At 39.9% G+C, this 25,176-nt stretch overlaps 2 protein-coding genes across 2 annotated transcripts; one reads left to right on the top strand and one right to left on the bottom strand.

The window, feature by feature from the left end:
- The first annotated feature begins 3,794 nt into the window (after positions 1 to 3,794).
- Positions 3,795 to 16,852, top strand: gabbr1a (gamma-aminobutyric acid (GABA) B receptor, 1a). The gene is made up of 23 exons (XM_067238463.1): positions 3,795 to 3,873; positions 4,093 to 4,157; positions 4,366 to 4,504; positions 4,723 to 4,908; positions 5,417 to 5,434; positions 6,621 to 6,781; positions 9,535 to 9,669; positions 10,231 to 10,401; positions 10,848 to 10,949; positions 11,188 to 11,253; positions 11,368 to 11,559; positions 11,998 to 12,243; positions 12,785 to 12,848; positions 12,994 to 13,071; positions 13,433 to 13,583; positions 13,710 to 13,842; positions 14,058 to 14,174; positions 14,768 to 14,875; positions 15,185 to 15,278; positions 15,445 to 15,572; positions 15,990 to 16,118; positions 16,209 to 16,352; positions 16,514 to 16,852. The coding sequence occupies exons 1-23, from the start codon at positions 3,795 to 3,797 to the stop codon at positions 16,796 to 16,798; spliced, it is 2,991 nt and encodes a 996-aa protein (XP_067094564.1). The 3' UTR covers positions 16,799 to 16,852.
- A 6,322-nt stretch (positions 16,853 to 23,174) lies between these two features.
- On the bottom strand, positions 23,175 to 25,176 carry lta (lymphotoxin alpha (TNF superfamily, member 1)). Its single transcript, XM_067238808.1, has 5 exons — positions 25,054 to 25,176; positions 24,522 to 24,564; positions 24,401 to 24,430; positions 24,200 to 24,238; positions 23,175 to 23,831 (listed from the first exon to the last, which is right to left on the bottom strand). The coding sequence occupies exons 1-5, from the start codon at positions 25,174 to 25,176 to the stop codon at positions 23,458 to 23,460; spliced, it is 609 nt and encodes a 202-aa protein (XP_067094909.1). The 3' UTR covers positions 23,175 to 23,457.

Genomic DNA, 25,176 nt, shown 5'->3' with positions numbered 1-25,176 from the left:
CAGAAGGTCTCCTGTTGCATGTTCCATCAATCAATTCAAAACAATACTGAGGTCTGATCCCCACAGATGATGCCTATTTATAGAAGCAGGACCATCATTATGATGTTATAGAACATGTGCTTTTAGATTGGTGCAGTGGGCAGGCACTTGACAGATACATAGAGGTTTTATAGTACTTGTCTTTTGTAGGCTGTAGGCATTTGAACCTGGTCCGTTTTCAGGACTGCTGATATTTTGGATCAGAAGGCTGTCGTTTTCGACCTGTCTGAGTAGCCTACAGGCAGGCTAACTGCATTAAAATCACATGCCTTTGAACCTTTACATTAGTGTAGAATAGACTTTATTTGTCATTGTGCATTAGATACTCAATGAAATTTGCTTGTGCAAACACAAAAAACAACAACAACAAAAACAATGCTTACATCCACATACACCCTTCAACCACACTAAAGCACATTTAAGCATGCTTGCAACCCCACGCACTCACACATGAATATATTAAAAACAAATAGTTGTGTTGGGTGGGGGGTAGGAGGGTTGTGTGGGTATTTAGTTCTGTGATGGCCCGGTAGCGCCTTCCAGAGGGTAGCAGGGTGAAGAGATGGTCTGCGGGGTGAGTCTCATCCTTCAAAATGCCACCTGCCCGGCAGAGGCAGCGTGTCCTAAAGATGTCGTCCAGGGGAGGCAGTGGAAGTCCAATTATTCTCTCAGCAGACTTTATGACCCGACTGAGGGATTTCCTGTCCCTGTGGTACCATGCAGTGATACATTATATGATGACACTTTCAATGCAACAGTGGTAAAAACACTTAAGCAGCTCGGGACAGCTCTGCATCTGATGGCACAATACCGGCCCTCGCGGGCGCGGCCAAAAAAACAGACCGGCTCACCCGGAATTCTCAAGGTGCTCCCGATTAGCCAATCCGGGCCTCCCTGTTCAGTAGTAATACAAACGTAATACAAAAGTAATATAGACGTAAACCTGCCTGCTTGCTTTTAAGTCTCCTGATAAGAGATTTCGTCATTCGGTTCCAATGAATCATTTCACGATACAATAATATTAGTTTTACTAAATAAAAGCAATCCCCCCAGCAAAGTCCCCACCCTTGGAGTATTTCGTCGCTATGTGGCTGTTGGACAAGATCAGAACAGCAAACGGCTGCGTGAGAAAGAGATTGCTACGCACGACGTGCTCATCATGACGTATTGAATTAGAAGATTAGTGAGCGAGAGATGGGGTAGGAGGGAGAAAAATCTGAGTTAGGTCGTTTGTGGTAGAGAATATTTATGTAAATATTTCCCTTCCTACTTCTCACCAGGCTACTGAAATAGATGACGAGCTTTGTTCTTTCTAAGTCCATATGCATGGGAAATTATATCTACTGCCATAACAACAAACATATTTTGCAAGGAAGCACAATTTAACCAAATAGCTTATTCATTCCTAAATGACGGATTTTTCCTACTGTAATCTTCATTGAGAGCATCTAGTGTTTGTAAGTATGTTATCTATAATAGCCTACGACATTTTGTGGTTTTCAATGAGCCTGCTGACTATTTAAGTTAGACTATATGGTATTAACAATATTGTTAGCAAGAAATTATGCAGTTAATGCTTTTCATTCAGTGGACAGTGTTTAGCGTGTACTCCATGTTGGCTAAAACGTTGATTCACTCCGTGCTTTTTGTTCAATTGTTTTTTTTGAACTATCACAAAATTTAAAGGTTTACATTGTCAAGTCAGAATTTCTCATCTGAGCTGAGCAAACATTTGAGTCTGGTGAATAGTCTAAACCGGTAGCCTCTTCGATAGGCCATCACGGATTCCCGTGTCAACAAGGACCAGCTATACCCAGCCGGGAGCTAGCTGTTGGTGGCATGTTCACTACGACTCATTAGAACCTATTTGGCAGTGGGCACATTCAAGTTCCATTCCACGTGCTAGCAATTGTATCATTTATTTGTAGTTTTCTGAAGGCGCTGTAGAGATAGGCTACCAGAATAGCCTATTCTGCCTTGGGCGCGTCACTGTTCACAAACCCTTTTCTACTGTCGCTGGCCATGGTACTAAAATGAACACGTCTCAGTGGATCGGCGGTGCATGTCAAAAGTAGTCCTATGCTTAAATAAGAATATATGTGATCATATAATTGTGTCAAGTGTGCTATTAAGCTTAAATACACATGTCCAATATTTGCAGTACAGTAATGACTAGAACAAGTGTGCTAAAACAAGGCCTTCACTCAACACGGAACTACACTCTATTACACCAGTGCGGCCATTATCCGGATAGTATTACGCTGCCCATGGCACAGAAATTATCTGCTCGTGTCCCTCTTTTCCACTAGTTGATTGTTCACTTACAGTTTGATATTATGTCTTACTGTGTACTGTGTGATATCTATACCATCCAGTGTTGTCCCTTTTTTTGCCCTCACTCGGTCTTTTGAACATCCTTCACACCCATGCACCATCTCTCTCTCTCTCTCTCTCTCTCTCTCTCTCTCTCTCTCTCTCTCTCTCTCTCTCTCTCTCTCTCTCTCTCTCTCTCTCACACGCACACACACACACACACACACACACACACACACACACACACACACACACACAATGTCTACCTACCACCTGCACACACTTATGTGTTCCAAAAATACCTCTGTACTAATGAAGTAAACAGCAGTGTTTGTCTTCCACTAGTCGACCCACAATCGGTCTCACTGTAGCACTTTGTCGTTTGACAGTAACAGTAAATTGTATTTTAATCCAGCTATTGCAAAACAGCAATACTTTAGTACACACCATTGTAAGGTTCTGTGTGAGCACCAATGGCACAATGCTGTTAGACTTGAGTAGGGATGTGTTTAAAGCTTCCCCTAAAGACTAGTTCGGTAGTTGAGTACTGTCAATAGTGCCATAGTGGTTGTGAATTGGCCGTTATACAATTGTAACAATAGTAGAATACAAAACTGTATTTAGATTTGTAAAATTAAATATGTACATTAGCCAACATCCCTGTGTTGCCAGTGTCATATTTATAAAGCATATTTCGCTTTGAGTAATTATAGAAGCAATCAATGCATTTTTTACATGTTATTGCCTAGATAGTACTCTCACTTTGATACTTTCAAACTCATATACTTACTCAACTTTCATTCCTCTAGGTGATGCAAGGGGAGATATACTTTTACTCTATTCAGATATTTTAACACTCACAGTGACACACTTACTGATTCTTATATTTTTGTCATATGTGTATTTACCTTTCATGGCCTTAACAATCCTGAAAATCCGTTCTGGTAGTTGAATCATTGGTTAAGCCAAAGATTCACACCTTTTACTTACTTTCTTTCTTTTCCTGAAATGGTGATCTAACTGATTTAGATTTAAAGAACAGGTACTATGCTATGTCTTGCTGAAGCACTGTATAATCAACCCTAAGACTTGAATTGTATTTACATTATGTTGGCATGTGTTCAATCGTGTGCCAATCATGTGCCATCATCATTAAAGCTTTTAACGAGAATGGGAAATACTTGTTAATGTTGCCCAAAGTACAAATTGTATAACTACAGTACATCAGTAGATATTCTCAGTGTTATAGGCAATACATGTTGTCTCTGAGGAACATAAAAAGTTCAATAAAACCACTACTACAGCTAAACTCAACCTACATGGGATCACAACATTGTACATAGGAAGGCTGTTTCCGTAACTTTGCTATTTTACTGTCATTCTCTTTCTCTCACATCCACCCTCTCTCCCCTTCCCATCTATCTCTCTTTACAGGTCCAGTGATGGCACCGCTATTGTTTCTGATGATTCTGTATTCTATTCCATCTCTTGTTGTGCCCATACATAATTTAACATCTGGAGGTAATTTGTGTGTATGTGCGTGGTATGCCTTTGTGTGATACTGGAGTACTTGAAGTAATATCATCTATAGAGATTGCCAAATGACCTAAATGGAGTAATTTTTTTCTGTGCACAGAGCATTGGATGAAGCCATGATATGATGCAGCTGTACTGTATTCTACTGTATATGGCTGACAATGTTTATTTATAATTACCTTACTGTTCTCCTAATTGTTTTAGGCTGTGCCATCATTCTCCCTCCCAGAGATGGAGGGATTCGTTATAGAGGTCTGACACAAGAGCAGGTACACTATCATCACTCTTAAAACAGGACCATTTTCATGGTCGGAGCACCCCAACCACTACAATATTCTCAATCAGCATTGTGCATGTTGCATCTCTGATCTTGAAAACATTCTGTTTTTTCCCTAAGGTTATATTGGCTCTGGCTCGCTCTCGCTCGCTCTCTGTCTCTCTCTCAACCACACACTAATTATCCCTCTCTTGCTGTAGATCCGAAGTGTCCAGATACTACCAGTGGACTATGAGATTGAATACATATGCCGTGGCAACAGGGTGATAGTGGGGCCCAAAGTCAGGAAATGCCTCCCCAACAGCACATGGACAGACATTATGCAGCACAGCAGATGTTGTGAGTAGACTGGTTGCCTTTGCTTTCTTTGTAAAGTTGTTGGAAAAAAGAATACTACCAAACGTTTTGAGAGTAGCTTTCTCTTTTGTGTGAAGTATGTTTTTCCCTCCCTTATTCACTTTCCCCCTCCCTCCTCTTCTTCCTATATATTTTGCCACTCAATGTCTCTTTCCCTATTCCACTCCCATTTACGTCCTCACCCTCTTTGTAAACTCCAGTGTTGCTGTGCCCCCGTGCATGGATATCCCTGGAGAATGGCCGGGTGACAGTGAAGCCCCCAGGACAACCAGTAGAGGGCAGCATAGTACACTACAGCTGCAATGCTGGCTTCATCCTGGAGGGCAGGAACATCACCCATTGCACCAAACAGGGGAAGTGGGACTCACCCAAACCTACATGCCTCTGTGAGTAGAAAATTATGTTTGCACTGGGAAATCTAAAAGAATTAGACGTTATGGAATTTACATATTTGTGAGTTTTGTCTAAACTTACAATGTATGATCTTGTAACTTTAGATCATTCTTTACTAATCTTTTATTCATTTAAGACATGATGTTGCTGTTGTCCTGCTCTGAACAATGAAGGGAAAACGAAGTACACAGTTCTGAGGGGATTTGTTTGCATCATCAGGCAGAGTTTAACACAAATCTACCCTATATATATATTACATGCATAGTTTTATCTCTTGTTAGTGAGTATAATGAGTACACGGATGTAGTTTATGTTGCTGTGAGAATTCCACCCATGGTCTTAGTGGTTCAGTCACTCAGCCATGGGTAATTGACACTACACCAAATATGTATCATGTTCTATTTTATGTGTCATGCACATAACCATACGAATGGTGCATAACTGTCTTTTTGGTTGCAGTTTATTAATCAAATATTCTCTTCTTTTTTTTGCTAATCAAAGATGACAAAAATTATACAGGTAGGAAATACACATTTTGCCATGCACGCATACTGTACATCCTGTATTCAGTATTGAGAAAGAAAGTTGCCTCAAATGGGATGTTTATAATAAAATCAATCCAACAATTGTAACATTTAACCCGTGTAATTTCAAATTAGCCATAGACAATATACTGCTCAGATATTGATTGATCTGATAAGCAGGCGTATAGTCTAAACACAAAGAATAGTCTGTAAAATACAGTTTGGTCATAATTTATGATTAATGATATCTGTTTTATTATTGATCTGATTATTTAAATATTTTGTAAACCTCTCTCTAGCTCTCTCACTCTCTCTCTCGCTCCCCATCTCTCTCCCTCTGTCACACACACAAACACGAGTGTATATCTTCCCTTTCATCGGAAGTCACATTTGTGAGGGACATGCAAATATTACAGCCTCTTTTCATTGCTGCAGAGAAGGAAATAGCATAGATCTCTAGAGCTGGTCGTGCTTTATTCCGCGGAATTTTGTTTTATCTTCAATTTGAATATGGAGTTGCCGACTCGGTTTCGAGTGGTCGCGCGGATCAATATGCCTTCGCAAGTAGTGGTTTATTCTTTTAGGCTATTTTAAGCAGCAAGTTGTTAATCGAAATGGGAATCTACGACTTGTATTAGGGAAAAACTAGTCTAAATTTTGTCTAAACTTGCTGTTGAACTGGAAAAGGCAGGCAAATAGGCCAGGTCTGCATTCGCGTGTCTTAGAAAGCTCGCATGTGAAATACAATTAAAAGTCTGGTAGCCTGGCCCCAACAACATGGGAAATTAGTCTACATTTTAAATGTAATATTACAATTACATGAATTAATTTGACTGGAAATTCACTGCTGTCATTTTTTTCTTTTTAAATTACAGCAGAATGGCGCTTATTTATGATGTCGGTCAGTTTTTTTTGCAATTAGTTTTGTCGATTAAACTCCAGCGTTAAAGAGACATGCTATTGTAAACATAAAAGAGAACATTATCAAACCTGCCTATTAGCCTACCCCAGCAAGAACTTAACTACAGTATCGGTGGGATATTGCACCTGTTCATCTTACCGGATAATCATGGTTTCTGGGAAGGCACGGCGACAATTATCCAGGGTTGCATCTGGTCGTGCTATTTTCTTCTGGGCATCGGTCAACTTGGTTCTTCTCTTCTGGCCATGTCCGTCCACAGGAAAGAAGAAATTATACATCGGCGCTTTGTTTCCCATGAGTGGAGGTTGGCCGGGTGGCCAGGCATGTTGGCCTTCTGCGCAGATGGCCTTGGATCTTGTTAACAACAGGAGTGACATTCTTCCTGACTATGAACTGGAGCTGATACACTACGACAGCATGGTGAGTGACGGGATGGAAAGGGAAGTTGTCAAACACACCACGATGTTTTATTTAGGTTTTGAAAGTTTAAATATATGAATGATAAGACAATGACAACGATAGACAAACAATTTCCCTAATGCATTTGAATTTGAGTATGCTTACATGTTTTTCTCTGTCAGGCACATTTGTGTAGCCTATATTTTATCTGTAGGATCTGTCAATTGAAAACTGCCTGGCTAAATCATTAATGTGCACAAGGTATAAACCATAAATCGTAAATGAATAGAGGATGAGCTAGACACAGGGAGTCACTGTCTGTCACTTTACAATTTGCAATTAGTTGACTCTCAGTGTTACAATTGGACCATAAACTGATCAATAATCTCCTGGATAGTCTCAATCTTAGGCACCAATACAAAACCCCCTCTGCTGGATTCTTCTTTACTTAGGCTCTACAAGACAATTTCATCTTTTAACTCTTGAAGTTCTGTATATCAATAGTTTTATAGCAGCCTTGAACACCAGCATGGTCAGGAAACAGTTAATTGTGTGACATGGTGGGTGAGCACTACAAGGTTGGTTCTGATTGGTGTAAAAGGCTCTGCATTGGAAAGTATGGGGAAGAAGGGGGGAAAAATTGTCATGGCAACATAGTTAATAGTGTAGCAATCATTGAAACAATCAAGTTTAATTGAATGTTGTAACCATTAACAAATGTGTAGTTAATATTTTAAATGATTTTAAAGTATACTTTTCAACACAAGGATGTTGGACATAAATCCAGTGCAACTACCATTCATCAATAAGGGATCATAGACTACATGACTTGTATCAACAAGAGACACCTCTGACACCAGAAGAATACAATGTATTTGACATGGACAGGTTGAGGGAATTATTTCTAATTGGTTGATCAAAGGATAGTTTAAGACTTCAAAGGAAAAATCTAGTGAAATCAAGCGAATTAAATTAATTCCTCAATTTGGTGGATACTATATGATGCTATAGTAAGAATTGCTTAGCGACAAGGCTATCTGGTTTAAATGTTAATTACAAACTTGCTTGGGGGAGAAATAAAAGTATGAGTGTAAACAGACCACATTAAAACTAGGTATCCATTCTCAATTAGCCAGTGAAAAATGTACATGGTCAACTACCGAATATCTACACACAAAGTAAAATCTTTGCATCTGGTTTGAATTTACATATCATCATGTTTACAGCATTAGCAACTGTAGTTTTGTGAGCTTTCAGACATATGAGTCATTTAGCCTCAGAAACATCAGTGACAATGAAATATACAGTTAAATAATAAAGCACTGGATAATCACATCAAGTTCTTAAACAATGTCGAGTAACTTCAAAATAAGTCTGTCCTTCTCATCTGTGTGGTATAAGAACTCCTTTGATTGTGCGAGGGATAGTGTTTGACCATTTACAGCCATCAGAGATATGTATACACAGACATATGCTTACCCTCCCTTCCTATACCATTGCCTTGAAAATTTCAAAGTGGTGACTGCAAACTTTGATCAATTATTCAATTAGATGGAGGGACAGAAAGGTAGAGCAATCGTTTAATGAGACGCTTTCTCACTTCCTCCTTTTTAATTGGCAACAAGAACATCATAAGATGATGGTGATGACACCTCCACATGAATCCACGTTGATATATCCAATACAACACTATAGTGGTGCTTGAGACTTAAATATAACTCCACGGCCATTATTATGCACTTGTACTTGAGAGTGCGTGCTTGTGTGAACAGTGCCATTGTTGTAATGCTATTGCTGTTTCAGGGCCACGGGCAGAACCAGTACTGTAGGTCGGTTGCATTTGGCTGTGTGTGTGGATGGGGTGGAAGTCATTCAAGTCAATCCAAGAAGTTTAAGACAGTGAAAGAGGGAAATGGTGATAACCCGAGGTGGAGGTTGAAGCCTGACCTCCAAGAGTAAAGCAATATGGGAGAAATGTCTGAATTATTACAGTGTGGATAAGTGTGAGTTTGAGACAGTGACTAGAATAAGTAAGATAGTCGCAGTACACCACTCTTAATAAAAAAATGGTTGTGTTAACAGTATTATTATTACAATATATCAAGATAAGTTCTATATTAAAATAAGAAATCATGGATATTCGGTGATATTCTACAGACTTACTGTGCATACACACTCATTAGAAAACAAACAATGACACCCACCTCTGAGATAAATTTCTGCTAACAGAATCACATCATTCACATTTTGACACCCATATCAACCATAAAGTCACAGTTGGCTTTTAACACTATTGGTTGTGACACTCGGCTGTAATGCATGAGAGGTCTGTCACCCCTCCCCAGTAAATCACCATTAGACGTGTCAGCCTTACTTAACACTGGCCCAACTGAGGACTGGGTAGTGTGATATCTTATTAGGACTTTATTACTGACGGGACCATCTTTAGATCTTTTAATGAGTTGGTCATTATGTGACAGGGATTATGCTACTCAGGGCCAGACCCAGGCATTGTCTGTTTAGATGGTCTTCTATTGAAAGGGAATGGTACCTAGCAGGAATAGTAAAAAAAACTATATATATACAGTATTTATATATGATATTATATGCTTGACTGTGTGTGTGTCTGTGTGTGTAATATAAAACTGTTTTACTTTTTCATTCCTCTCATACATCTTTATAAATATACCCTTCCTTCCTCCCTTCTCCATCCTCTCCCTCTCTGTCTCTCCTGTCCATTCTTCCTGTTCTATCTGCTTCCATCTTCCTGACAGTGTGACCCAGGTGAGGCCACTAAGCTGCTCTATGACCTGCTTTACACAGAGCCCATTAAGATAGTTTTAATGCCTGGCTGTAGCTCCGTCTCCACCCTGGTGGCTGAGGCTGCGCGCATGTGGAATCTCATTGTGGTGCGTATACTTGTTTGAATACTTCTGCATTCGTCTCTTTTCTATGCTATTTTCCCTCTTCTACTCTTCCTCTACCCTCATATAAATGTTATCGTTTTTATTGACAGTAGACCACCTGTTTTGCCTTCAGAGCATTGCTGAATGTCCGACAGGCTTATTGTTATAAAGTAATATTGGGGCATCCATTTGTGGACTGGAATCCACACCATTTAAACATAAACGTTTGTTCATGTGTTGATTTGAAAGTAGCCAGTTGGAAGCCTTTATCGTTTCCCAAAAGTCTACCTATGCTCTTGTAGCTTTGTTCAATTTCTCTCTCTCTCTCTCTCTCTCTCTCTCTCTCTCTCTCTCTCTCTCTCTCTCTCTCTCTCTCTCTCTCTCTCTCTCTCTCTCTCTCTCTCTCTCTCTCTCTCTCTCTCTCTCTCTCTCTCTCTCTCCCCCTCTCTCTCTCTCTCTCTCTCTCTCTCTCTCTCTCTCTCTCTCTCTCTCTCTCTCTCTCTCTCTCTCTCTCCCCCCCTCTCTCTCTCTCTCCCTCTCTCTCTCTCTCTCTCTCTCTCTCAGCTGTCCTATGGCTCCAGCTCTCCAGCTTTGTCCAACCGCCAGCGTTTTCCAACATTTTTCCGTACCCACCCCTCGGCCACCCTGCATAACCCTACCAGAGTTCGGCTCTTCCAGAAGTGGAAATGGACCAAGATTGCCACCATTCAACAAACCACAGAAGTCTTTACATCTGTCAGTGACTTTCTTTAGCTCTTTTTTACTTGCTTCCCTTGATTCATATTTCCTTTTTCTAATGAGCAGTGAATGTTAGTATTTTCCATGACTGAGATTTATCTTTTATATATCTCTTTCTTTCTTTTCTTTTAGCTTTATATTCAAGTTGTTACTGATTGTGGAAAATGTAGCAAGCACCAATTTTTTTGGTTATTTTTTTGATTTACATCTCATTACATTACATTACATCTTCATCACCGTGCTGACACTTCTTAAACTCACTCATTTTGTTTATGTTATGTTAATTTCCTCTTTGTCCTCTCAACCGTTTCTTCCCCCTCTATGTTCTCTTTTATTTTCATCCCCCCCTCCTCTTTCTCCCACTGTCTATCTTTCTCTTTCTCCTATTTTTCATGTTCTCCTTCTCCCATCTTTCTCTTTCTATATACCTCCCTTTCATCTAGACTCTGGATGATCTGGAGCAGAGGGTAAAGGAGGCTGGAATAGAGATCAGTGTGAGACAGAGCTTCCTCACCGACCCTGCTGTCGCTGTCAAGAACCTCAAGGTGCTTTGATTAAATATTCAAACGGGCTGCTGAATCTGTCCCTAGCTCACAGCTGTGTGCCCTAGCATTAGCAAAGAGTTGATGGAGGGAAGTCTTGCAGGGGAGCTAATTGGCAACTTCAAAAGCAAGATGTGCAAACTTCATATGTCAAGCACAATGTGAACAGTATCAAAATAGATTGCGTCGTGCTGTTTTTGTTACAGTTACTAAATATTGCTTCTTGGTTTTGATGATCTAGCGCCAGGATGCTAGAATCATAGTGGGACTTTTCTACGAGACTGAAGCTAGGAAAGTGTTTTGTGAGGTGAGTTGGTTTCTCAGATGTCTTACATTTTTTTCTAAGAAATCTGGAAGTATCATCTTTTCTTCTCTCTTCTAAATCAATATGTTTCACCTCTGCCTTTCGCCATGCTCTCAGGTATTCAAAGAGAAGCTCTTTGGGAAGAAGTATGTGTGGTTTCTGATTGGTTGGTATGCTGACAACTGGTTCAAGATCAAAGACCCATCCATCAACTGCACAGTGGAGAATATGACTGAGGCTGTGGAGGGACATGTCACCACTGAGATTGTCATGCTGAATCCTGAGACTGTCCGCGGTGCATCCAATCTGGTGAGCGCTAGTCCTGGGTAAAAAACAATCTAATATAGATCTTGAAAGTATTTGCGGTATACAATATCTGAGTTGCCTTAAGGTTCTGTACTTTTTGGGATATTCCACTGCCTATTTCAGAATTGTACTGAATTGCTGTCCATTCCTCCCCTTCTCCTTTCCCTCCTCTCAATTCATCCAAGTTGGTTGCATTCTTACCTTCAATTACAGAAGTTGCCAGAATAACAAGCTGTCTTTGCAGTGCTCAGTGTATTTGGCTTCAGTTAGAGCACTTTAATCTATGCAGTTGGTTTGTGCTGAAACTTAGACATGCTCAGTTGTATTAGCCTCAAACAGTTTTGCTATAGAAACATTGTCAATATATAATGTAAGAAAGACTTAGCTGCAGGCGGCTACAGGATTAGTGAAGACCCGTCTCTCTTTGTATTCTCCCATCAGACGTCTCAGGAATTCCTGGGCCAGCTGATGTCCCGGCTAGGGGGAATGAACCCAGAGGAGACCGGGGGGTTCCAGGAGGCCCCTCTGGCCTATGATGCTGTGTGGGCCTTGGCCCTGGCCCTCAATAAGACTGTTGCCCCTCTCAAAGCCAAGGGCCGCAGGTTGGAAGACTTCAACTACAACAACCATGACATCACTGCTGAGATCTATAGGGCACTCAACACCAGCTCTTTTGAAGGAGTATCGGTGAGTGAAGGAGGAAATGGCTAAAAATGGCTTTTCACACCGATACAGTTCAACTGGGTAAACATGGTTAAAATCATTGTAGGCGGCCAATTTGAGATCCTCAAACTCTGCCGCCGAGAGGCTGAATAGGGGAATCCAAGGTGCCAGACATGCTTGCTGCCGACAAAGATCATAGATCCAAGACTTCGTTTTGTATATTTATTTGGTTCTGAAACGATCAAGGTTGTGCATCCAAGACAGCGGTCAGCAAAATAAGTCACCCCCTCCTCTCCTTACTCAAACACACAGGTGAACAAGTTAAATACTATAACTTCCTCCGCCCCACACCAGGTGCCCTAATTACTGTAAGCAAGCTGGCTCTTACAATCATGTTGTCTTATAGTTCAAATTGCATACACTGACCTGACGTCTGATTTACACCAAATGTCGTATAAATACCACAATATATTGTGTTTGATGACGACATACATGATTAAACATTTAAACATTGATTACAATTGAATAAAGATCATATGATTAAATCTTCTTTTTTATCCTCCAGGGTCATGTAGTATTTGATGCTCAGGGTTCCAGAATGGCAATGACTCTTATTGAGCAGTTGCAAGGTACAGTAACAATAAACTCAACTACCATATTTGCATCCTCCGTGTCTCTTGAACTATCTAATGGAGTTCATGATTATGAATGTATTTATCTTTCAGTTCATTCATGATTATTCAATTTGGGCCTTCTATTTTTCCTGCTGTGTAGGTGGAAGCTATAAGAAAATTGGATACTATGACAGTTCTCAAAAGAATCTTTCCTGGTTTGGCAATGACAAGTGGATAGGTGAGGTGGTGTTGAACTCTATCATGTTCTATGCATGTCTTTGCATCTCTTAGTCTGACTCAAATTCATGTATGTATCACCACTGCTATGACTATGTACTGTTTGTACCTTGGATTTCAAGAAAATCAAGAGAAAGAGAACATTGTTTTAATTGTACAATACACCACATGGCAGGACTGTGCTTTTTCCCAGTACCGTACACATACTGTACATACACACATATTCAAACAGATGTCACTCCAGTTTGTAGAAAGAAGTGTCAGATGTCAGTCCCATCAATGTCACAACATTACTAAAACCATAAACAATATTTTCTAATTTTGCTTTCCCTTTATCTGTCCCTCCCCTCTTTCTCTCTCAGGTGCCGGCCCCCCTGCAGACCAAACTATGGTCATAGAAGAGTATAGGTTCTTATCTCAGAAGCTGTTTGCGGCCGTGTCTGTCTTTGCTGGCCTGGGCATCGTCCTAGGGATAGTGTGTCTGACCTTCAACATCTACAACAGTAACGTGAGGTAGGCAGGCTGAAAATAAACACATTGTAACAATATGTCAGGGAATGAAAAATAGAAAATCAACTAGCATATTCAACTATATTAATATATATATACAACATGTTGTTTCCCTCTCTTGTGTCGTAGATACATTCAGAACTCACAGCCCTACCTTAACAACATGACTGCTGTGGGCTGTATGATGGCACTGGCAGCTGTATTCCCACTGGGAATAGATGGACACCACATCCACAGATCCCAGTTTCCAGTGGTCTGCCAGGTAGGTTGGAAGTGAAAGTGAGTCATCAGCCCTCTTTCTTTCACTTTGTACTTGAAATACTGCACAATGGGGATTACCAAGATGGACTTGGGGATTTCTGGCCAAAAGTATAGAGCCATATATTTAAAAAAAGTATATACAGTATATATATATATATGTTCTTTTTCTGTCTCACACCTGCTTCTAATCTTGCATATTTATACTTCCCTATCTAGTTTCGTCTTTGGCTGCTGGGGCTGGGCTTCAGTCTGGCCTATGGGAGCATGTTCACCAAGATCTGGTGGGTTCACACTCTCTTCACAAAGAAGGAGGAAAAGAAGGAAAAGAAGAAGGTGAGCAGCTGAAGGGCTAAAGAGTAGAGAAGCTTTGTAGCTAAATGATGTGAAGCTCATAAAAGCCTATCAATAGGCTAACCCAAAATTGCACAAACAAGGTTTCTGGAATGTAGTTAGAGCTGTAATAGTAATTTACATTTCAGAAACCGTAACCCACTATTAAAAATGGCGGATGGTTTTTTTGTTTAAAAAAATGTCCACGGTCTTTACAGTAAACTCATACACATTGAGTTTGAGAGCTACATCATTTGATTAAAGCAAATAGTTTTCTAATGTGTACTTTTTCAGTTTATGCCAATAAACATTAACATGACTATGGCACAGTGGCAACCATTGATTTTGACCGGGATTTTCAACGCTTAATAGAGCAAGCAACTGCAAAATGCATATTACAAGTCTGTTTATTTTTGGGCCAAATGTTTGTACCAAACAACAGCAATATTTCACTATTTACATACATATACAATCACATGTTCACACCACACACGTTGTGTGTACACAGTTCTACCTTTACGAACCATTTATCATTGTTTGTGGACTCATTACAATATCCTTGGATTGTGACTAATTCCCTGTTTGTATCCAAGCAGCACCTGGAACCATGGAAACTCTATGCAACAGTTGGAGTATTACTGGCAATAGATGTCCTGTCACTCATGATTTGGCAGATTGTTGATCCTCTTCACATTACAGTTGAGGTACAGACATTCCGCATAGAGTTGGATTTCCTTCAAGTGTATCACAGTTGCTTTGGATGAAAGTATCTGCTGAACGAATAAATGTAAATGTAGTTATGCTGACATTGTCTTGTGACTGGGGGGGTGTAGTGTAGCATCTATTGTATGAATTTACGGACGTGTATACTGTTAAAACTATGCACATCTGACCCTTGATCTACTGCTATTTGTATGTCGCTATGGATAAAAGCATCTGCTCAATGAGTCAAATCGAATGTGTAGAATGTTATGCTTCTCCAACTCCATCACCCTTTCTTACTTTGTGAGTAGAAGTTCACCAAGGAGGCACCTAAAGGAGATTTAGATGTCCTGATTCAGCCATTGCTGGAGCACTGCAGCTCGGAGAAGATGAACACATGGCTGGGTAGTGCTTCTCTATATGTATTATGGCTATCACCAATTGTCTGTTTGGAAACAAAATAGAAAAATAATATATAGGTTGAAATATGTACAATAACCTCAGTCAAGTGTGTAACATACTGTGTGTGTGTCTGTTCTTTTTGGTTTCTTCTTCTCCCTCTGTGGTCCAGGTGTGGTGTATGGCTACAAGGGGTTGTTGTTGTTATTGGGGATATTTCTGGCCTATGAGACTAAGTCCGTTTCCACGGAGAAGATCAATGACCACCGAGCTGTTGGGATGGCTATTTACAACGTAGCTGTGAGTCCAATCTGTCTCTTCTTGGAGAACAATGTTAAGTCTCCGTATTGATGAACAGAGGCTTGAAGAATCAGCAGCTTGTGCAGTGCTGACTCTATTTACACGATGACTTTGACTTGGGATGTTTCTCAGAAAGATAATCAAATGCCCTTAGTCTCTCTAACTTTATTCCCCCTTTCTCCCACTGTGTATTCCCTGATCACTAACTCATTATATGCCATTTTTTCAACCACACTCTTTCACTTTCTATTTTTCCCTATACTGTACCTTCTCTTTCACTAATCCTCCCACTGTCTTTGCCTCATTCCTTCCTCTTACTCCTCTATTTCTGTTTTTCTGTTCCATCACTCTCTCCCCACCTCCCCTGTTTCACCCCTTCCCCACAACTCCTCCCCCCCTCTCCCCCTCTCTCTGCAGGTGTTGTGCATGATCACGGCCCCAGTGACTATGATCCTCACCTCCCAGCAGGACGCCTCCTTTGCCTTCGCCTCTCTGGCTATCGTCTTCTCTGTCTATATCACTCTAGTGGTGCTCTTTGTGCCCAAGGTACAGCAACTAGGACTGCCAACCAGAGTCTTCTACAGATTTCCCCTTAAACCGATTGGCTGTTTCAATCTACTTCCTGTGCCCCTGTAGATCCGCAGGCTGGTCACACGCGGTGAGTGGCAGTCAGAGCAGCAGGACACTCTGAAGACGGGCTCGTCCACCAACAACAACGACGAGGAGAAGTCCCGCCAGCTGGAGAGAGAGAACAGGGAGCTGCAGAAAATCATCCAGGAGGTACACACGTGCAACCACGCCGAAAAGCCCACACAATCTGATTAGAAATTCGCCAAACTGTTGGTCTTGTCAAACTGCTTTGTTTTAACACATTCACAATAAGGAACTTGTGTGAATGGCGGGAAAATCGTTATGGTCCAATCCTCTCTTGTCTTTTTCAGAAAGAGGAGAAGGTGTCTGAGCTACGCAATCAGCTGGCTGAAAGACAAGCCCTGCGCAACCGTAGACGACCATCTTCGGGGCAGAATCAAAGCCAAAACAGCCCACCTCTGCCATCTTCCCAGCCTGACCCAAAATCCAACCTACCCCCACCAGGGTACCCCAACCCCACATCTGACAATCACTCCCTCCCGCCTTCTTTCTCTAACTCCTCCAACGTCTACCAAGCAGACAAGATAAGCCGTAACCACTGCCACAACAGTCAAATTCCCCTGCTGTACAAGTAAGGTGAATACTGATGTGAGGTGGGACTATAGCACATGCATGGAGAGAAGCACACATTCACCCTAGCGAAGGCAATTGCAACTTTCACTTGTAGTGAACCAATGAGCACAGTCTGACAGCACTGACATTTTGTGATAAAGTGGAAGCAAAAAACACGAGGGCTTTCACCAGGCAGCTGTCGAAAATCACCCTTGCGACTTGTCCTGTACTCACTATTTTTATCACACTGTGTAAGTATAGCTAAGGCAATTGTGTGCAGTAATGCAGAGGACAAGCACTTCTCAGATAAACATTTCATGTGGGGAGAAAATGGACAGATCATCCTTTCATTCTTTCCTTTTGTTTGTTATCTTATTCTGTTGTGGACTTGTCTTATGGAACCCTTAGGGACTTTGTGTATGACTATATTACATACTTCACAAATTTCTCTGTCTTCAATTAGCACATGGTAATTTATATCACTGCCATGATTACATGTTACATGTTGTTTTATGGTAATATTGTTAAAACTGTAAAATTCTCTGGCTTTTTAATCAATAATGAAAGCAGAAGAGAAGGTGTTTAATATAATAATGTGAGAATGAGAACAATAGAATGTGCACATAATAATAATAAAAATGAATAGCCATATAAAGAGAATTTAAAAGCAGTTTGCGACACCAGAAAGAGTTTGCTGTATCTATATTCACGAACAGATTTGTATATCTTAAATCCAGTTTACATCCAATTCCTTTGCTGTTGTATGATCATGCTTGTATAAAATTTATTGGATTGGAAAATGTTGTGTCATTGTAAACCAATGACATCAAAAGTGCATTATTGTTTTGACCTATCTAAAAACTGTATGTACATTTCAATCAAGTACTTCCTTTTCAGTACTTTATATAGATTATTTATTATGTTCTTCCATAATTAATAAATTTTATTATTAGATGTTTTGTGTCTCAAATAGATTTATTATTATCAAAAAGACAATCTTTCTTTTACTTGCTGAAGTTAGGTCTGTCTGGTGTTTATTGTATATTTTGAAACAGATATTTACCTTCATAAATTTTTTTATGTATGGATGAAGTATTTGTAAAGAATTCTGATATATTTATTTAACTGTTAATCGATATGAACTATTTCATTCATGAGCTATTTCACAACTGTACAACTGAAATTGTATTATTATACAGCAAGGAGATTGAACAGCTTTATTGGCTATGTAACAATACTGACCAAGTATGTATTTCATTGTGCACTTTAACAAAACAAGGTTGTCCCTTGTAAGGGTTGTGTCGCTGTTATTACAATACATTTTAGCTCAGGGTATGGAAAAGTAAGACATTTTGTGTTGATATATGTCACAGGTTAATGATTGAAATAGTAAAGTGATTAATTTTAGAAGCACCATTGTGTGATAAATGAATAAGGAGATGATTTAGGGCAATACACTATACTGGAACATGTATAACACTAGATTTGGAAGCATTTGTATTCACTATATTTACAATTTTAAATGTTAATATATTTGAGATAAGTATATGTATGCAAATACAGTGTATGGCTATTATGGTATAATAAAAACATTCTTTTTCACTGGGTTCACTTGTGTGTGTTTAGACTTACACTCTGCTTATCCTCTGGTAGGTAATTCCTCAACAGTCACACCCTTGGTGGAAATAGCACAACCGTTTCTGAAGTGATGGTTGCAGACAGTTTGAGGGGGAAGAAAAGTAGCATGAGTCATGTCACGTGTAATAAACAATGTCACTTTTAGGATGAGAACGTGGAAGCCCAGAAGTCCACAGTTTTTATTTTACCACTGGTTTCTGATGCATACATTCTGAATCTAAAACAGACTTGCTTTCTACTGATCTATTTCACTCTCTTGTTGTTATTCAATTGATTTCCTCTACTCATTGACAGGCTGACTGAGAGGTGAAAACTAATTGTACTTTGTGTGGGTTTTTGCGTCTGTATATGTTCCATTGCTGTAGTCTTAAGTTCCTCCAGCTTTGCTTTTCTCATAGTGGTTCGTCAATTGCTTTGTGTCCAGTGTAGCTTCCGTGGTTGCCATCTATTAATAATGTCTTTGTATTTTGGTCTTTGCGATTTGTGAGTGATTGTTTTGTGTGCTCATAAAAGTCAACTGCAAAAACTTTCTGCAACAGTCCAAGACCCACAAACTTGTAATTTAATTCTGCAATGCCCAAACCTATTTTCCTTCAACTAAACAAGGGCATAAGGACAGCTATTAATCTAGCTATCTCAACCCATTGATAATAAAGTTATACTGTATGTCAAAGTATATCTCAAAACTTTTACATACAACTAGGATTTGAGAGTGCTTTGAACATGCTCTCATCAAGGGCGTAATTATATGGGGGGACAGGGGGACACGTCCCCCCCAATATTTAAAGAAGGACAATTTCCCCCCCCCCAATATTTGTTCATACTGTATGAGGGCAATATCGATATGACTGCTGGTAGGCTACGTCTTTCTTTCCAGCTCTGAAAATATCTAATCCCAGCCAGTCCATTTCCCAAATCCATTCGACTTGCCTTACACTATACATTAACGAAACCTATTTCTCCTGAAATCCATGTCATGTTTTCCCTATACCTTAACAGTTCCCTTACCTCTTAAGGCTTAAGGCTTATATATGCTTCTGCGTTTTTCGAAAAACGGACACATGGGAACGCCCTCTTCTCCGAGGAACGCCCTCTACGAGCTCTCCGTCAGCCCTCGGATAGCCCCGGAGAGCTCGACGTGCACCTCCTGAATTATGAACTATCCGTCGTGAGCGACAGAGAGCTACGGAGACCCCCTTGGCTGTGATTGGTCAGTATTAAGAATAGCTTGCGTCAGGGGCGGGGGCGGGGTTGCCGGGATAAACAGGACGAACAGAATCCTTTGACCGCCATTGCTGTAAGTTTTCACAATTCATATTTCAGCTAAACAGTACATGTAAATCAGCATCTGAATTAAAATGTGACGACAAATGGGCAGTGTAGTTGCTGAAAATGTGCGTATTTTATTGATGAAACGGCTAATTTGTAAATTTGCTCCGACTTCTCGATAACCTAGGTAAATAAACACTCCACGACGTTTTACAAAAAACCGTTGCGCCACCTACTCTTCTGGCGGTGAATTGTTTTCAGCACCCACAGCCTACGGAGAATCATAAACGCTGTCTATCCGTCCGTATCCGTGCGCCCGCCCATCCGTAAACGGAGACGCAGAAGCATATTGCGGCCTTTAGTGGACACATACGTGGACAGCACTTTTTAGCTCTTATGTCCACAATTGTGTTCACTGCTGAATTGGTGGTGTTATGGACACATGGGGGTACTTACACTGTCATCTGGTGGTGTCAGAAGTTTATAACACACTACGGTCAAAATTCAAAATGGCGGCGAACACAAGGGAAGATTTAAGTGCTAGCTCCATACACAAACGTCGACCAGGTAAGAAGTTCTGTCATATTTCATGGCTTATTCTGATTTAGATATTTATAAAAGCCTTGTATATTTGTCATGACATGCAAATTTGAAAAAAAAGGGTAAAACTAGCAACTTTGTAGGTCGCTAAACATGAAGTACACGTAAGTGTACTTATGGACTGATGCTCCTCGAAACTAAGCTAATATGCACACACGTAAAATGGGAAAAAGCTAGCTCTGATGCAGCTAAAAAGCTGTACATGGTCCCAATGAAATAAATAACAATTAAATCACTAAATACATACATTCTTAAATTAGTTGGGTTGAAAATGTTCGTAAAAATGTAATATGCTAGTGAAAATGTGCACATGTAAATTAGCTTGCATATTATCCCATTGGAATAAATGACAATTAAATAATGCAAACCTACATACATAAATGAAATTAATTTGTATTTGATTTTATCATGTTTTTATTTCCAGAGCGTTTTTCTTTGCAAAGAGCATTGGAGCTACTTGGGTCAATTGATGGAGACAACTCAGATTCAGGAAAGTTGTGTGTAGTGAAGTGGTACGACAACAAACCAGTATTGCTTATGTCTGTTGTTCATGGTACATGCCTGAAGACACCTGCCAGCGCTGGGACAAGAAAGTGAAACAATATGTCACTGTCTCGTGACAACATCAAGATGGGTGGAGTTGATTTGATGGATAGAATGATAAGTTACTATCGCATGAGCACCCGTACTAAGAAGTGGACAATGTGGATGGTAATGCACTTCACGGATCTGGCTTTAGCCAACAGCTGGCTACTCTACCGAAAAGACCATACAATATGTGCTGGACCAAAGACAAGACCCATCCAGTTCTTTCAGTTCCGCATGGAAGTGGCTAAGATCCTCTTGGCCCAGCATCATGGTGCAGATGCAGACCTTTCGACACAGTCAGAGGAAGAAGAAGATTCAAACCAGGGAGTGAAACTTCACGTGACAGAGTTGCCCCATGTCTCGGTCCGCAGGAGGGCTAATGCTCACCTCCCAGAGATGATCTGCCTGAATAATGCAATGCGCTGCAGACAACAAGGCTGCACTGGAAGAACCCGAGTTCGTTGTATGAACTGCAAAGTGTTCTTGTGCTTGCAAACCGAGCGCAACTGTTACTCAGCCTTTCACACATAAGTGATGGCAGTGATTCTCAAGGTGTGTACATGTTCCTTGGTTCCTCCATGTTCTCTGACTCCGTGAAGGTCAATCAATCAGGTGACCTCTGGGCCTCTGTAAGAAGGCCTGGTCCTTCAGTGCTCAGTTATCGCAGCCTTTAACATGTTAACATGACATACAATGTCATCCTGCAACTGTTTTGCAGCATATCAAATGTTCCAAACACTATTTTTAACTGTCCAAAATGGACAAAAATGCAATGTTTCCATGTTGTTTTTACTCTGATAGTCAAAACATGTTGAAAAAATATGTGTGTATGTGTTATTAATACATTTAAAAAACAGTCAGGAAAAAACTGCTGTGTTCAAGGCAGAAATAAAGAGTTTTTCATTCTATTACACAAAGGTGACTTTATTGTGTTTAATGGAAATTCGGACCATGAATCCACATATGTGGACATCATTTTTCTCTAAAAGTACATCATATCAAAATATGATACTTAGTTTTTATTATAATTAGGTTCCAATAAGCCCAAATAGCAAAGAGAAATTAAAAATGCATGTAAAAAACAGCTTGGGCCTTAAGAGGTTATGAACCGTCAATGAGTGAGTTAGCAGCGCGACATCAGACAGACATTTGGCACATATTTATGGATAGTAAATATCCAGTATTTTGCTGAGATGACGACTCCGACTAGGTGAATTTAACTATAATTTTGAATTGTAGAATTAGTGCGAATTTCGATTGCAATACTATACAGCTTGTATGAATGGGACTTTTGACAAGATAGCCGACAGCAACCTATACAAGCTTGTAGCCTAGCTTTACAGCAAACTGGGATAGCAGTCAGTGGCAGGCTAGTCAAACGTACCAAACCCAGCTTTGACAACGTTTTGGGCTACGTTCATGTTCTCTGAATTGGGCTATCTAGCAAGTTATTTTAGAGTCCTGCCATTTGTTCTTCTTTCATCATTTTCATCCCTATGGAATTGCGTTGCTGTATTTTGCAGTAGTGGCCAAAAATGAACAAGAGAGAGACTTCAGCAGCTGACGTCCGTAATGTCTTTGAGGGGGAAAAGTATGTTTCTGGATATTTTAGACATTATTAACAGAGTAGTAGTTCATTTAACATGGTTTAAGGCACAGCACACCAGACTGACATTACGTAATAGCTCTTAACTGACATTGTGAGTGAATGTATAGGGTAAGATGGGGTAATAAACTCAACACAGAAAGTCCCATAGCTGTCCAGAGCTATGGGACAGCCCCCCCCACCCCCGTGTGATTGACTATTTCGCCCTTGGCTCTCATGATATTGTGCGTATACTTCCTTGATTGCATTGCAGATCAGTGATGACATCACCTTGTGCGTCCCCAACCTTGACACATTACAGTTTATGTTGTTTGAGGGATGGAAGATATATTTGTGGGTAATAAAAGCCACGTGTGGAATATTTTGATGATTTGGATAAACTGAGTGCCTAACTATGGATCCAAAGGTTTTAATTTATAACAAGGAAAGGAATCTTTATGACCACATTTTTATTTCATATCTATAAAACGAAACAATATATTAACAATTTCATTTTGAGGTTCATATTTAAGGATAAATACATGGAAGAACATTGTGTAGACCCTGACATGAATCTATTAAATGAATTTGAATTTGTTGATACATGAATAAGTATGTATTAATAGCAGACAGAGAATGAGATAAGTTTGTGTTTTCTCAATGAAGGTAGCACCATCATGTGATAAGTAGTAGATGGATCAATTTAAACTGACATTCATTATCTGTATATCAACATGACTTTATCTTCAATTTCTGAACTCTTGAAATCATAGGTTAACAATTCCTTTATTCATAAATTATACAATCAATGGGACATAATGGGTCAAAGGAATGTGAATGTAATGTAAATGTATACTTCTGAAAGCCAAGCACACTTTTCAGAGGTTTCATTTACATTATAATGTCAATTACCTGAAAAACCTTTAGCACTGTTTATTAATTAAGCAAAAGCAATAAAGAAGCCATAGACAAAAACATTCCATATGACTTCTGCCCTATGCTTCAGAGTTTGGGGAGCTGATAAGCCCCCCAAAATGTTTTTTCTACAGCATGAGAAATGAAGGTATTGTTAGGCGTTATTTCTAATCCTACACAATTTCCCTTTTTGAGTTGTACTATCTTGGCTATTGACACAGTCCCTTGTTTTCCGCGAAACACAGCTTCACTCAGTTTTCTTTTGTCACTCGAAGTGGCATACCTGTAGAGACTCACAGCTCCCTTCTCATTACCTTCAGGCAGGTTGTGAAAGGTGACATGGGCATAGAAGTAGTAAAGTCCATCAGATGAAGCATGAACACAGTTGTTGTCAAGGGTCAGGGAGCAAGAGTCACAGAGAGGCATGTTGTGGAATATGTCATTGGTCCAGGTGTCTTGATCTATAGACGAGTAATGGCAAAGGCATAAGAACTTGCTGAACTTTGTATTGAAAGCACATAAAGTGCAGTGCACTTCACTTAGACAACGGAGGAAATCGAAACTACACAACAATCTGCTCTCAAATTGCCTGGCACTTTTTTGGGCTACCACAGGCTACAATTTTGGCATAGTGTCATCAGGCCCACTGTGTCACCCACAACAGAGCTCTTAAAGAATATGATTGTGGGTCTGGGAAGCCACTTCAAAGTGTGGGTGGGAGGAAAAATGGTGGAATATAATCTCCCTAACAGGATGCCCTCTGCCTGAGCTTAACTGCAACAAGCAAGCTAAAAAATGTAACAAAGTATCAGAAGCAGAAAATACTTACTATGGGCCATGGTGAGCTGGATGTAAGAATGTTGAGGACCTGTAAAGCAAACCCATCGCTTGAGAACCAAATTGGATACCATACAAAGGATTACATTAAAAAAAATGTTTTGCTTAAATTAGTTGGTCACTTACAGTAAGCATATCTCCTAAAGTGTGTTAACTGAAATGAAGTAAAATAGAAAGTACTCTCTGTTCATACCTTTTGATGAGTTCAAGGCAGCAAAAACAGCTGAAAATAATAAAACAGAGTTGTTTTTGACCATCTTGATATCATGAGCAAAATACATTTGATTCTGAAAATTACATAATAGTACACATACCGTTTGGGGTCATTTTCTCTGGGTCTGGTGTTGACAAATTATTCTAGAAAAGATGAAGTTGCATCTTTAAGATCATGTCAGCCGGGGCAAGAATAAGTTTGTCATGGCTTCTGGTTCTAAATAGATCTACTTCAATGGAAGAGACTATATGAAGACAGAACAGCTGACACTGAAAGCCGTACTGACTGATGTAGGCAACCCAATAGGGTGATATAGATCCTGTGGATCCTTCTCCCTTTCTCCTTTCCTGAGCAGAAACAAGTGTACAAGACCTATAGAAGCTGAGGTTAGTAAGCTCAGACTGTGTTGTCGAATCAAACCTGTCAATCATAGATATAGCTTTCTTAAGAAAGATTGTGCTTTTGGGGGGGACATCTGTATATTATTAAGAATATTGAAACCTAGAAAGCGGTATTGAGTTTCTAGAGCATTGCTTTTTTAACTACATAAATGTTACTTAAATGTTTTTTTATTTTGCAGGTGTGGTGATTTTTACTAAATGTTTTCTTTTACTATTAAATGAGCATCCTACCTTGTCAGTTGAGTTTATTTTCATTGATGTAAAAATTGCAGCCAGAACAATCATGCCAATGGTGAGGAGGCCACACCACACCTGGAGCAACAAGTACTTGGCTGGGCTCTGCTGACCCGCCAT

The sequence above is a fragment of the Osmerus mordax genome, chromosome 6, assembly GCF_038355195.1.
Source record: "Osmerus mordax isolate fOsmMor3 chromosome 6, fOsmMor3.pri, whole genome shotgun sequence".
NCBI classification, from domain to species: Eukaryota; Metazoa; Chordata; class Actinopteri; order Osmeriformes; family Osmeridae; genus Osmerus; species Osmerus mordax.
Note: the sequence above shows the minus strand (reverse complement) of the source record. Positions and strands in the feature narration are given on the sequence as shown.